General features: G+C 57.9%; 2 protein-coding genes across 2 annotated transcripts; both read right to left on the reverse strand.

The window, feature by feature from the left end:
- CCDC157 (coiled-coil domain containing 157) lies at window positions 1-8,953 on the reverse strand (the record flags this gene model as incomplete). The annotated part of the gene is made up of 12 exons (XM_080717786.1): window positions 1-238; window positions 325-413; window positions 726-865; window positions 2,513-2,681; window positions 2,758-2,934; window positions 3,360-3,550; window positions 3,868-3,948; window positions 4,018-4,140; window positions 4,402-5,134; window positions 6,077-6,248; window positions 8,484-8,573; window positions 8,934-8,953. 12 exons carry the CDS (start codon window positions 8,951-8,953, stop codon window positions 1-3), a joined length of 2,223 nt encoding a protein of 740 aa, XP_080573912.1.
- Window positions 8,954-9,044: 91 nt separating this feature from the next.
- LOC308277942 (coiled-coil domain-containing protein 157-like) lies at window positions 9,045-9,296 on the reverse strand (the record flags this gene model as incomplete). The annotated part of the gene is made up of 1 exon (XM_080717473.1): window positions 9,045-9,296. One exon carries the CDS (start codon window positions 9,294-9,296, stop codon window positions 9,045-9,047), a length of 252 nt encoding a protein of 83 aa, XP_080573599.1.
- Between the last annotated feature and the right edge of the window lie 4,727 nt (window positions 9,297-14,023).

Here is a 14,023-nt window from a genome sequence, read left to right on the forward strand (position 1 = left end):
CTACATGGGCTGCTGTGCAGAGCTGGCCTGGCCCCGGCTCGGGGACAGTCTCCTCCTCAGCCTGGCCAAGGCCCGGATGGGGTTCTGGGCACAGGTGGCAGAGTGGGCCATGTTTTCCAGGGAAGGCTTGCCGGACCAGCTGCGGGACTGCCGAGGTGGGGATGCTCGGGGCTGGTGCGGCGGGTTCCTGCCTGCGCTGCCCGTCCTGCTGCCGGGAAGGTGCTGCCTGCCCAGGGGCCTGAGGAAAGACCAGATGGGCAAGATGCCCGTGAGTGAGGAGCCGCAGCGCCCTGCCTGCCCCAACCGTGGTGAAGACTCACTCACCCTGCGGGTGCGCCCTGGGCTTGGCCTCCGGCTGCTGCCTCCTGGGTTCCTTTGCTGGGAGGGGCCCAGAGCTGGTCCTGTGGAATCAGCTGCAAAGGCGGCCAGGCTCAGAGGGGCCCAGGAGCCCCCCACTGTAGAGAGTGTCACAGTGGGGGCAGGCAGGGAGAGCCTGAGCCCATGCCCGCGGTCCCTTCCTCTAAGGGCACAGCGTGGGAGCCTGTCCCCCGGCAACACTCGGGAAGGCTCCTGGCTGCGCGCCGGAGTGCCCTCGGCGGGGCTCTACAGAGACCCGGGCCCAAGGGCCAAGGAGCTACAGCATCCCAGCTCCTCCCGGGGCAGTCTCGAGGCCGCACTGGGTGTCGGCCTCCTCCAGGGACCAAGGCCCATCCTCTCAGGCCCACCTTGAGGTCACCCTGCTGGGCCACTTCGTGGATTTTGGACAGCATGGACTGGAGCCGCCGGTTCTCCTCCTGCAGGACCCGGATGCGAATGTCATTGGCTCGCGCTTGTCTCTCCATGTCCTCGGCGACACTGCCGGAGCCTGCGGGGACATGGCATCGGGACCCCGGGGTGCAGGTCTGCTGCTTGTGCCCAGTGGGACAGGGCCTCGGGGACAGGCACGGGGGCGGTGGGGGGACAGCGCGCCGGCCTCCCACCAGACCGTCTGGAGCCCCCTCCCTTCTCCGTCCACCCTCTGCTGTGAAGGTGCCACCGCCTGTGGGATTTGAGAGCTGGGTGGGTCCCAGAGCTCACAGAAGAATGGGGAAAAGCACGAGCGAATCTCTTTCCCAGAGAAGTGCCAGGTGTGGTGGCGCACACCTGCAATCCCAGTAGTTGGGAGGCTGAGATAGGAGGATAGTGCAGGTCCGAGGACAGCCTCAGCAAGTAGTGAGACTCTCATCAACCTAGTTAGACCCTGTTTAAAAAAAATAGGACTGGGTTCAGGAGGCTGAGGCCAGAGGATCGCGGTTCGCGGACAGCCTCGGCTACTTAGTGAGGCCCTCTGCAACTCAGCGAGACCCTGTTTCAAAAGAAAGAATAAAAAATAGGGCAGGGGGTGTAGCTCAGAGGTCAAATGCCCCTGGGTTCCATCCCTAAAACCCGCAAAAAAAAAAAAATGGGGCTGGGGTATAGCTGGGAGGTAGAATGCCTCCGGGTTCAATCCTACAGAGAGAGAGGGAGAATGAGGATGAATCTCTTCCTAAGCCACCCGTCTGAGCAGGCCAGAGAGACAGTGAGCCGTGTGGTCACCAGGCAGCCTTGGTGTGAGGACAGGCACGCCGCCGGGATGTCCCTCCCACCCTGTGGTAAAGGACTTTGCTTCCAGCTCTATGAAAACCTGAGCAAGTTGCTGCCTGTTCTGGTCATCGGTTTGGAAAAAGAGATGGCTACCCACCTCCTGGGGCAGTAGTAGGGTGACACTGGCATTAGGGATTGAATCCAGGGGCGTTCTTCCTCCAAGATACACCCCCAGATATTTTCATTTCTGTGTGTGTGTGTGTGTGTGTGTGTGTGTGTGTGTGTGTGTGTGTGTGGAGGGGCACTAGGGATTGAACTCAGGGGCATGCTACATTTGAGATATACCCTCGTCCTATTTTATTTTTGATGTGGGAGCAAGGTCTTGCTAAGTTGCTGAGGCTGGCCTCAAACCTGTGATCCTCCTGTCTCAGCCTCCTAAATACTGGGATTCCAGGCATGTACCATCCTATCTAGCAGGAATGACGACTTCTGTGACCAGCTAAATTCCAGCAAGTCCTTTGTGAAGATTCATCCCAGAGCCTCAGCGAGCTACAGGAGCTGAGAGCGCCCAGGGCACCTAACATCAAATTCTGTGCCAATGTGGGTCCAGAGCACCCCTGGCCAGCAGGGGAAGCAGCCATGCGGTGTGGGAAGACCTCAAAGGGGGCACAGGGAAGAGCGGCACGTGTGCTGTGGGTAGACTGAGCCTGCTCTGCTGCGGGCTGTGGCGGCCAGGGCAGTCACTTCATCTTTGGGCTTCCCTGCCCCACAAAGGCGTGGACAACACGAGGCCCCTGCGTGTGGTGGCGGCTCTGTAGGGGCCGCGCCACCGGCCACCCCTCTGCCACGCCTGCTGCAGGTGGCGATGCCGGCCCCAGTGTCCTGCCCAGGCGAGCCCGCCGCTGCCTCCTGCCCCCCAGCACGCCCTCGCGGCACCCCGGCTCCGTACTTTGGACCTGAGCCTCGTTGGGGCTGTGCAGGTCGGGGAAGGCCACCAGCAGCCGCTCTCGCTCCCTCAGCTCCACCAGCTCCCGCTGCAGCTCCGAGACGGTGAGCTGCAGGTCTGTCGCCGCCTGCTCCAGGTCCTGCTTCTCCCGCTGCAGGCTCTGCAGCAGCTCCTGGGGCAGGGGGCGGCTCAGACCTGTCCCAGGTGGCCCCCGCCCCGCTGCCGACACAGGCCCCGCCCCCTCGCACCTGCTGGGCCCCGAGCTGACACTGCTGCTGCTCCTTCTCGCTCCGCAGGCCCTGCAGCTGCTCCTCCACCTGGGCACGCTCCGCCTCGGCCTCCTCCAGACTGCCCCGCAGCTCCTCGCGCTCCTGGTCCAGGCTGTCCAGCTGCTGCAGCAGGCCTCGCTGTTTGGCCTGCAGGGACTGGCAGGCACGGAAGGGTAGCCAGCTGTGAGGCCCAGGGTCAAGGCCAGCCGTGAACTAAACAGGCCATGCTCTCTGTGGCAAACCCTGGGGGGCAGAGGGGCAACCGCAGACAGGCGCACAGGCAACCCGGTTAGCGCCAGGCCCCAGCTTGCAGACCGCGCCCTGGAAAGGCAGCGGCTGGCTTGGACAGACCTCCCCAACTCTTTCCAGCCTGAGTCGCCACTGGAAGAGAAATTCTGGGAAATGGGCCGAGGGGGAAGCAGGAAGGGCTACCGAGTCACTAGCTGGGCACCCTGGGCGACTTCCTTGAGCTCACTGGGCCTCACTTTCCCCGCCCTCCATAACATGAGGACGGCTGCTGTATCTCCCTCTATGTTGCTCAGGAGTAGGAACGCGGCTGCAGCGTCTGGCCGCGGCCTCACCTCCTGGTGGCGGGCCATGCTGTCCACGCGGGCCTTCTCCTTGTCCAGCTCCGTGCTGGCCCAGCGGATCTGCTGGGCAGCCCCGTCCAGCTGCCCCGCCAGCATCTGCACCCGTTCCTCCAGCTGCTGCACCTGCGCCTCGGCCGCTGCCCGGCGCTCACCTTCCTCCTGCAGCTGCTGGGCCTTTGCCTCTGCAGAATGGGGTGAGCCGGCGTGTGGGGACGGGCCCTGGGCGGGAGCCCCCACACTTCTCCGACCCCCGAGACCTGCGGGGAGGTTACACCACGGCTCTGGGCTTGTGCTCTCAGCCACAGCTCGGGCTCTGACCCCACTGGGCCACTTTCTGGGTGGGCAGTGGCACCCAGCTCATGGCATTGCTCGGCGGTGTAGCTGGTCAGACCCACCCCGCTGTGGTTCCCGTGCTCCTTGCCCCAGGAAGCTCAGGGCACAGAGATGGAGATGCCACTGGATGGAGACATGGCCCGGGCCACGCGACAGGGCTGCTCACCCATGGCCCGCGTGGCCCCCTGCTGCTGCTGCTCCAGTTCCTCCTCCAGAGCGGCCATCTTGGTCTGCAGGTCACGTGTTTCTGTGGCAGCCAAGAGAGAGGTCCTTCAGGGGCCCTCGGGCCTGGCCAGGAGCCACATGCCCAGCGCACCCTGCAGAGCAGTGGCAGCCATGCCATGTGGAGGGCCCCGGGACTGCAAAGCCCTGGGAGCCTGGGTCCTGCCCTGCTCCCCCAGCCAGCTGCCATGTGTCTGTGCTCTCTGGGCGTTGGTCCCTCCACAGAGGCAACGGGGAGGCCGTTGGAGGGCAGTGACCCGCGCCATCCCATGGTGGGCACAGGGAACTTTGTGCCAGAAGCTGTATATCTTTGCCTAGTGGCTTTTGCCAAAGCCACAAGACTCCACTGCTGGGGTGGAGGTGCCTGTGGGATGCGATCCCCAGAAGCGACCCCCAGTGACCTCCAGGAGCAGCCCCCCCATGGGGCGAGGCCCGCATCCTCCCACCTCTGCCGATCCCCAGCAGCTCGCTGCATCACCAGCGGGACAGTCAGGCCTCTGCCGACTCGGAGTGCCCACGCCAGCTGCGGCACAGCCCGCAGCACCGAGGGCCAGCCCGCGGGACACACCTGCCAGGAGCTGCTGCCTGTGGTGCTCCCACTTGGCCACGCGCCGCTCGGCCTCCTCGGCCTGGTGCCGCCGCTCGCTCTGCTCCTGACGCAGGGCCTGCTCCAGCGCGCCCACCTGCGTCCTCAGGCTGTCCTTCTGCTGCTCAGCCTCCTCCAGCTGCGCCCTCAGGGGCCCGGCGAGCTGGGCGAGGGCCCCCACGTGCTTGCTGAGGCGGGCCAGGTCTTTGCTCTGCTCCGCGGCCCAGTGGCCCATGGTGGCAGCCGGCAGCGGCCTGAGCCCCATGCTGTCTTGCACCAGCTGCTGGAACTGGCCCAAGGACGAGGGCAAGTTCTGGCTCTGACACAGGCTGATGACCACCTTGCCCACTTCCCAGAGGCTTCCCTGGACACTGGCGCACGCGTCGCAGGGCACCAGGGCTGTCTCGATGGTCTGGCAGTGGACACTCATGGTGTTCTTCGAGGCGGTGGTGGAACACTGCAGGGCGACGCGGCCAGGGACGCTCTGCAGCCCTTGGCAGGTCCCCAAGCCTGGCACTGGGGACAGAGGCTTGATGAACTTGGTGGTCATGTATTTGGGGGTCCTGGCTGGCTCGCCCTTGGCAGTGGGCTTGGAGATGGGGGTCTCCCCTTGGTTTGCCCTTTTCTGAACTCAGGAAAAGGAAGAGAAAGCAGATGAGAGGGACCGGGAGGTGACCAACTCCCTGGGAACGTTCTGTGACAGCCTTGCCCGGCGCGCAGACCCTCAGATGACACCGGACACCAACAGGAACGGGGCAAACCTCTGCTCCTGTGGCCTGACTTCCCGCCCGCCTGGCTGCTGCCCCGGCCCAGGCCTGAAGAGCTCCGCTGGACAGCTGCCCATGCCGCACCGGCTCACTCACCCCATCACAACCAGCTCAGAACCAGTCTCTCCCCTTATGGTGACAGTTGTCCTCCCCACTAGGTGCCTGGAGAATTATGGGATAGCCTGTAGTGCACTCAGCTCTATTACCCTCACCGTACAGATCACAAACTGAGGTTCAGAGTAGGTAAGAATTCCCAAAGTCCACAGTGTAAATGGCAGAAGCAGGAAACCAGATATGATCCTAAGATTGTGTGTGTGTGTGTGTGTGTGTGTGTGTGTGTGTGTGTGTGTGAGAGAGAGAGAGAGAGAGAGAGTGTGTGTGTGTGTGTGTTAGTTAGTTAGTTGCTAGAGATGAAATTCAGGGGATTCTATATCTTAGCTACATCCCCACACCTATTTTTATTTTGAAACAGGGTCTCACTAAGACACTGAGGCTGGCCTTGAACCTGTGATTCTTCTGCTCAGCCTCCCAAGTACTGGGGCTGTGAGCGTGTGCCACCATGCCTGGTTAAGGTCTACATTCGTTTTGTTTGTTTTCCGTGCTGGGGATTGAACCCAGGGGCGTTCTACATCCGAGCTACATCCCAACCCTTTTATCTGCCGCCACCCTAAGGCCTGCATTAAGTGCTAAGCTGTGTGGGCTCCGGGTTTTACCCTGTTCCCTGTGGGCAGCAGGGAGCCAGAGAAGGCCGAGGTGCAGGAAGTAGGAAGGCGGAGCTGGGGCCGGCCGGGCGGACCCACCTGGGTGGCCGACTGCTGGTAGAGCATGCCCAGCCTCAGAAGGCTGTTCCAGAAGCGCCGCACCGTCAGCCCCACTGACATGCAGGGCCCTGCGGTCCGGGCGGAGGGCATCATCTGCCCCACGCCGAGGTTCTCCAGGTAGCTGGCACAGCTCTGAAGCAGCAGCAGGAGCCTGCGGGCAGAGATGCCAGGGTAGGCGGCAGCCAGCGAGGCCTCATGTAGGCTCCTGGGTGGCTGCTCCCCTGTCCGGCTGTTCCCCTCACTTGAAGGGAGCTCGGGGAGGCCAGACGGGCCTCACAGAAAATGTATTCTGAACATCTGCAAAGTTCTAAGTGAGCGGGTTTCTTATATCAAGTACGTGAGAACCTTCCCTCTACCACAACTGAGACCCGAGAAGGCAGGAGCCCCAGGCACAGCGGGGGCACGCGCTCTGGCCTCCGCGGGCCTCTCCCACAGGCAAGCAGCTTCAGTGACCAAGAGACGGGGGCTGAGGGCGGCGGGCTCTTATTTTTTTTTTTTTGCGGGTCTGGGGGTGGAGCCCAGGGGCATTCGACCTCCAAGCTACACCCCCCTGCCCTAGTTTTTATTCTTTATTTTGAAACTGGGTCTCACTGAGTTGCAGAGGGCCTCACTAGGTAGCTGAAGCTGTCCGCGAACTGTGATCCTCCGGTCTCAGCCTCCCAAATGCTGGGATTACAAGCGTGCACCAAGCGTGCACCACCACGCCCGGCTAGGGCATCGGTTTCTTTGTGCTCATTTCCAGCCCAAATTAGAAAATTAGAGGCAGGCACGAATTTTAAAAGACGGGGAGGGGGAGGGGGGAGCCAGGCGTGGTGGTGCACGCTTGTAATCCCTGCGCTTGGGAGGCTGAGACAGGAGGATCGCACAAGTTTGAAGCCAGCCTCAGCTACTTAGTGAGGCTCTCAGCAACTTAGTGAGACCCTGTTTCCAAATAAAATATTAAAAATAGGTCTGGGAGTATAGCCTGGAGGTAGAAAAGCCCCTGGGTTCCACCTCTAGTACCACCAAAAAAGGGGGGATGCCAGAAATAAATAACTTTGATGCATGGACTCAGTTATTTTATTTGTAATATATATTGTGGTACTGGGGGTGGAACCCAGAAGCTTTCTACCTCCGGGCTATACTCCCAGAACTATTTTTATATTTTACTTGGAAACAGAGTCTCACTAAGTTGCTGAGAGCCTCACTAAGTAGCTGAGGCTGGCTTCGAACCTGTGCGATCCTCCTGTCTCAGCCTCCCAAGCACAGGGATTACAAGGGTGCTCCACCACGCCGGGCTCTTATTTTTAAATTTTTATTTATATTTTGTACTGGGAGAGAACCCAGGAGCATTCAATCAATGAGCTGCACCCCATCCCCTTTTAGTTTTTAATTTGTTTTATCTTTTTTGTAGTACTGAGGATGGAATGGGGCATCTACCTTTGAGCTACCCCCCCAGCCCTATTTTTTTTATTTTGAAACAGGGTCTCACTAAATTGCAGAGGGCCTAAGTTGCTGAGGCTGTGGCCATGAACTTGCAATCCTCCTATCTCAGGCTCCCAAGTACTGGGATTACAGGCATGCCTCACCATATACACCCGCGTTACCCACAGCCCTTCTTTTTTAGTGGTACTGGGGTTCCTGGAAGCCCTACTACCTCCAGGCCACACTCCCAGACCTATTTTATACTTTTTTATTTGGAAACGGGGTCTCTTAAGCCAGCGTGGCTAGCTTTGAACCTGCGCTATCCTCCTGTCTCCGCCTCCCAAGAGGGGGATTACAAGCGTGCGCCACCACGCCCGGCTGCCACAGCCCTTCTTTTGAAACAGGGTCCAAGTTGCTGAGACTGGCCTTGAACCTGCAATCCTCCTGTCTCAGCCTCCCAAATGCGTGGCAGATGTAAGGTTTTTGAGCATAGAGAACCTGGGTTGTTGCCCAGGAAGTAGTAGGCTGGCGACCACATTAGTTTTATTACATTTTTAAATTGTTTTTGGTACTGGGGATTCAACCCAGAGGACACCTCCAAGTTATACATACCCCCAATTCGACTTTATTTCTTATTTTGAAACAGGGTCTCACTAAACTGCAGAGTGCCTTGCTAAGATCCTGGGACTAGATTTGAACCTGGGATCCTCCCATCTCAGCCTCCCAAGTACTGGGATTACGAGTATGTGCCACCGCGCCTGGCTTGTTTATTTTGTGGCCCTGGGGATGGAGCCCAGGGCATCACACATGCTAGGCAGGCGCTCTACCACCGAGCTACAGCCCCAGCCCAGCCGTGCTGACTGAGGACAGCACAGAAGTGGCAGGCTGTGGGATGCACAGCCTCTCCCCAGCAGGGCCAGACACTGGAAAAACACGTCCCGTGTCTGGTCTTGTGATGCTCAGAGGGAACAACGCAGCCCACAAGACGCCAGGAAAAAGAGCTGGGGTGGAAACTCTGAGCAGCAGCTGCAGCCAGACAGACACCAGGAGCCCTGAGGTGCAGCGGGCAGAACTGCAGTGCCCAGGGACCAGAAAAAGTGGGTAGCAGCTCCCTACTTGGACAGGCTAGGACCCCATGCACGTGCAGCACACAATTAAAACAAGGTGAGGCCACTTTGAAGTCTGGAGCTCACTGGCTTCTGACAGGTACCAGGTCAGTGGTGATTTCTGTGCTGGGTGTGATGACATACAACTGTAATCCTAGTGCTTAGGAGGCTGAGACAGGAGGATTGCAGGTTAGAGGCCAGCCTCAGCAACTTAGTGAGATCTTATCTCAAAATTTAAAAAAAGAGGGCTGGGCGTGGTTCGGAGGCAAACCGCCCCTGGGCTCAGTCCCCGGCACACGTCACACACACACGTCACACACACATACACAAGACTCCTTTGGGTCATTGTCGCCTCCTCTAGAAGGGGCACTTGCAACCACTGCTGGCATATGGGGCAGATGCCAGCCTCCTGGGAAGCCCAGGTTCCCTCACGGCCCTCACCTGTCGATGACCAGCTCCAGCAGCACGGCGTGGGACAGCTGTGTGAACTCCGGGTCGCCCGGCACGTGGTCGTAGTGCTCCAGCAGGGACACCATGTCGAGGTCACAGGCCACGCGGTCAGGGAACTTCCAGGAGGGGAAGCGCACGGGCCCGGCGCGGGAGAACACGTCCACGATGGCCCCCTGCAGGTCCGTGAGGTCCTTGCGCAGGCTGTCCATGCAGGTCTGGCTGCCCAGCAGGTGTGCCATGCCGGCCCTGCGGGCAGAGGTGCCCGTCAGCCAGAGCGCTGGGGCAAGCGCTGGGGCGGCAGCAGGAGGAATCCTTCCCTTTTGTGCTGCTCGGGATCGATCGGGGCATTCTACCTTGGAGCTATACCCTATTGTATTTTTTTTTAACTTGGAAACGGTCTAAGTTGCTGAGAGCCTCACTAAGTTGCTGAGGCTGGCCATGAACCTGTGACCCTCCTGTCTCAGCCTCCCAAGCACTGGATTACGGGTGTGCACCAACACTCTTGGCTTGAAGGGGCCTTTTGAAAACCTTGATCTGCCTGGTTGTGCCGGGTCAGGAGTCTGCTCTGGCTTGGGGGAGATGTCTATCCCCGTGTTGGGGGAGTGACAAGGCCTTTTGGGGCCTCATTCTGGGTGGCCCGGCCAGCCTGCCCTCTCACCCACACACCCGGCCCACTGCATCCTTCCACAGACCTCCTGAGAGCCAGCGAGTGCCGGGCCGATGCCGCTGTGAACAGCAATGTCCTCACCACCCTCCCTCCCAGGGAAAACCGGGCCCAGACAGCCAAAAGAGTTAGAGCTGGGCCTGCCAGAGTGCTGGAAACCCGGGCCCTCAGCAGCTCTGCCCAGCAGGAGCCTGAGTTCCTCAGCAGCCGGAGTGCGTCCTTGGCCACACACCCCTCCTTGAGATGCAGGGCTGCATGGGCGGTGCTGAGGCCCAACTGCTCCCACCCGGCACACCCAGGCCCTGCTGGGAAACCTCCCTCCCTCTCTCTCTTTTTGGTTTGGTACGAGGGATTGAACCCACGGAAAGTCTCTATCAGTACTGGGATTGGAGCCCAGGGGCTTTCTACACTCTGAGTTACCCCCCAGAAGTTTTTTTTTTCCCTTCTTCTTTGAAACAGGTCTATCTTGCTGCAGCTGCCCTCAAACTTACAATCCTCCTGCCTCAGCTTCCGGGGATTGCAGGTATGCGCCACCGCACCCAGCTTTAATATTTATTTGTTTATTACCTTATTGCGGTACTGGGGATGGAACCCAGGGGCATTCTGCCTCTGAGCTACACCCGAGCCCTCTTTTTATTCTTTTTTTTTGAAACAGGGTCTCACTGAGTTGCAAAGGGCCTCACTAAATACCTGAGGCTGTCTGTGAACCCAGATCCTCCTGTCTCAGCCTCCCAAATGCTGGGATTACAAACGTGTGCCACCACGCCCGGCAATTATTTATTTATTTAGAAAATAAGCTTTCTCTTTCATGGGGATCAGGAATGAGGCGAGGCTGTCAAAAGTGTAGCCCCCAAGGGCAAGGCCAGCTCGGGCCTCTGGAAAGGTGGCCCCGCTGGTCCCAGTGCGCAGAGTGTAGCAGCCGCGGACACCAGCGAGTAGGTGGCAGTGGCCACAGCCCTCCTAGGGGCATGGCTAGCTCCTGTGCCAGGGCTGCCCAGGCGGAGCCCAGTGGCCAGTCCCCAAGGCCATGGCACTAATTTTGTCACAGTCACGCAAAGTGGCATCTGGGTGCCCGTGTGTGTGTGTGTGTGTGTGTGTGTGTGTGTGTGTCTCGCTGGGGATTGAACCCAGGGCCATTCTACAGCCCCAGTGCTATTTTATATTTTGTTTTGAAATAAGGTCTAAGTTGCAGAGGGCCTAAGATGCTGAGGCTGGCCACGAACCTGGATCCTCCTGTCTCAGCCGCCTCCCAAGTACCGGGATTACAAGCAGGTACCACCATGCCTGGCTCCTATTTTTTACTCTGAAACAGGGTCTTGTTCTGCTGGGTGTGGTGATGTACACCTGTAATTCCAATACTTGGGAGGCGGAGACAGGAGGATCGCAGGTTTAAGGCCAGTCTTACCAAGTAGGGAGACGCTCATCAACCTAGTGAGCCCATTTTCAAATAAAAATAAAATAAGGTAGGGTGTAGCTCAGAAGTAGAAAGCCCCTGGGTTCAATCTGCAGTACCAAAATAAAAAAGAAACAGGCTCTTACTAAATTGTCGAGGCGGGCCACAAAGCTGCAGTCTTCCTGCCTCAGCCTCCCGACTACTGAGATTACGGCGCACTGCCCCACCTGGCACTTCTCAACTATTTCCCCCCACATTTGCTATCTTGCGGCTTGACATGGCCTGGGTACTTCCTAGGACCCTTCTCTCTATGCCCTCTGCATCCAGGTAGCAAGCGCCGCCAACCCTGCAGCCAGACCACCCTGGGGGCCCAGGTTTCTTCCCACCATCCCCCTGACACCGCCATCCCCCGGGGAGATCCCCTGAAGGGCCACCCACTTCCCTTTCAAAGCCCCCCCCCCCAAGAACTGGAACACTTCCTGCTCGCATCACTCAAAGAGTGCCCCTTCCCCAGTCGGACACCTCGCGGGCCCCCCCGAATGTCCCCTTGTCCCGGAAGCCCCTGGGTCCCCCGGCCACAGTGCCCCAAGGTCCTCTGGGACACATCCTCAGAGCACCTGTCTTTTTCTTCCTACCAGACATCGGCAACAGGAGGGAATCACTCCTTAGTTTTCTACAGCTGTCAGTCTCCCTGTGAGTGTGACCCGTGTCCTCTGAGGCCACATCGCTATGACCTGGCCACCGGGGCTGAGTCCCGAGGGCCCAGGTGCTGGGACGCTCAGGGGCACCTAGCGGTGATGCCCAACGGCTGAAGTGGACTCTGGGTCTCCCAGAGGACTGGGCTCTGCCCTCCTCTCACAGGCGCCTGCCTGTGGAGCGGGACTGAGCGTGTCTGGCGCTGAGCTTCCAGTGTCTGGGGCAGGGCTGGCCCTGAGCAGCTTAGGTCCCCAGAAATGGGGAAAGGCAAGAGTGCAGGCGCTCAGGGCCAGGAGGCTTCCTGCGGGCAGGGGAGGCGCTCCAGGCTGGAGGGGGCCGAGCTGGGGGAGGGTGAGTGGGTGCGTGCCTGGAGCCTGAGCACAGCAGACATGCTTCAAGGTGCTGGGTCTGACTAGAGGACCTGCTGTGTGCCGATTCTCCGACTCGTCCCCTTTACGTGGACGCAGACACGGAGGCTCTGGGAAGGTGGGGGCCAGCCCAAGCTCACCCAGGAGCTGGGATTCTGAGCCTAACATCTCTGTCCTGACCTCAGGCTATGCTGTTCCTAGGACAGCAGTTTCCAAAGAAATGCAATGTAAGACACATACGGTGTTTTGTTTGTTTTGGTACTGGGGACTGAATCCAAGGGCATTCTACTTCTGAGCTGTACCCTCAGTCATATATATATATATATATATATATATATATATATATATATATATTTGTGTGTGTGTGTGTGTGTGTGTGTGTGTGTGGTACTGGGGTTCCTGGAAGCCCTTCTACCTCCGGGCTACACTCCCAGACCTATTTTTACATTTTTATTTGGAAACAGGGTCTCCTAAGCCAGCGCGCGCGGCTGGCTTTGAACCTGCGCGATCCTCCTGTCTCTGCCTCCCAAGCGCGGGGATTACAGGCGTGTGCCACCACGCCCGCCTTCTCAGTCCTATTTTTTAATTTTTATTTGGAAACAGGGTCTCCCTTGGTTGATGAGAGTCTCACTACTTGCTGAGGCTGTCATTGAACCTGTGATCCTCCTGTCTCAGCCTCCCAAGTACTGGGATTACAGGCATAGGCCACCATGCCCAGCATATATGATGTTTTATTATTATTATTATTATTATTATTATTAATTTATTTTTTGCTGGTACTGGGGTTCCTGGAAACCCTTTTACCTCCGGGATAAACTCCCAGATCTATTTTTATACTTTTTTAAATTTGGAAACAGGGTCTCTTAAGCCAGTGTGGCTGGCTTCGAACCTGCACGATCCTCCTGTCTCCGCCTCCCAAGTGCAGGAATTACAAGCATGCGCCACCATGCCTGACATATATGGTGCTTTAGATCTTGTTTGTTTTGAAACAGGGTCTTGCTAAGTTACTGAAACCTGTGATCCTCCTGTCTCAGTCTCCCAAGTACTGGGATTACAGGCATGCACCACCATGCCCTGCACTGCTTAACTCTTATTTTTATTTTTTTGTGGTACTGGGGATTAAACCCAGAGGCATTCTACCTCCAAGCTACACCCGGAGCTGAGCTTAATTCTTTAACATGAAAAACAGATTTCCTCAGCTGGGCATGGTGGCACACACTTGTAATCTCAGCATTCGGGAGGCTGAGACTGGGGGATCACTGTTCGAGGACAGCCTCAGATACTTAGTGAGGCCCTCTGCAACTCAGTGAGACCCTGTTTCAAAATAAAGAATAAAAAAAATAGAGGTAGAATGCCCTTGGATCCCATCCCCAGTACCGAAAGAAAAGAAAAGAAAAGAAAAAAAAAGAAAAAAAAAGTCCAGTGGGGTCAGGGGTGCTGGCACATGCCTGTAACTATTACTGTACTTGGGAGGATTAGACAAATGTTATCTCGGGCTCAAGGACAGTCTCAGCAACACAGGGAGATTCTCGGCAACCTAGTGAAACCCTGTTTCAAAATAAAAAATAAAATAGGGCTGGGGTGTAGCTTAGAAGTAGAATGTCCCTGTCCGTCCCAGTACCACAAAAATTAAAAGGTCCAGCGGGGCTTGAGCAGGGACCATGCTTTTTGTTTTTGTGATAGTAGAGATTGAACCCAGGGGCATTCTACCTCTCAGCTCCACCCTGTTTTATTTTGAAACAAGATCTATGGAAGGCAGGGAACCTAGCAAAGGTCAGCCCTCGGGAAAAGTGACCCCAGGGAATAAAGGGCGTGGGGTTTGGAAAGGGACCTGGAGGAAGAAGG

Source organism: Muscardinus avellanarius, assembly GCF_963383645.1.
Source record: "Muscardinus avellanarius genome assembly, chromosome: 21".
NCBI classification, from domain to species: domain Eukaryota; kingdom Metazoa; phylum Chordata; class Mammalia; order Rodentia; family Gliridae; genus Muscardinus; species Muscardinus avellanarius.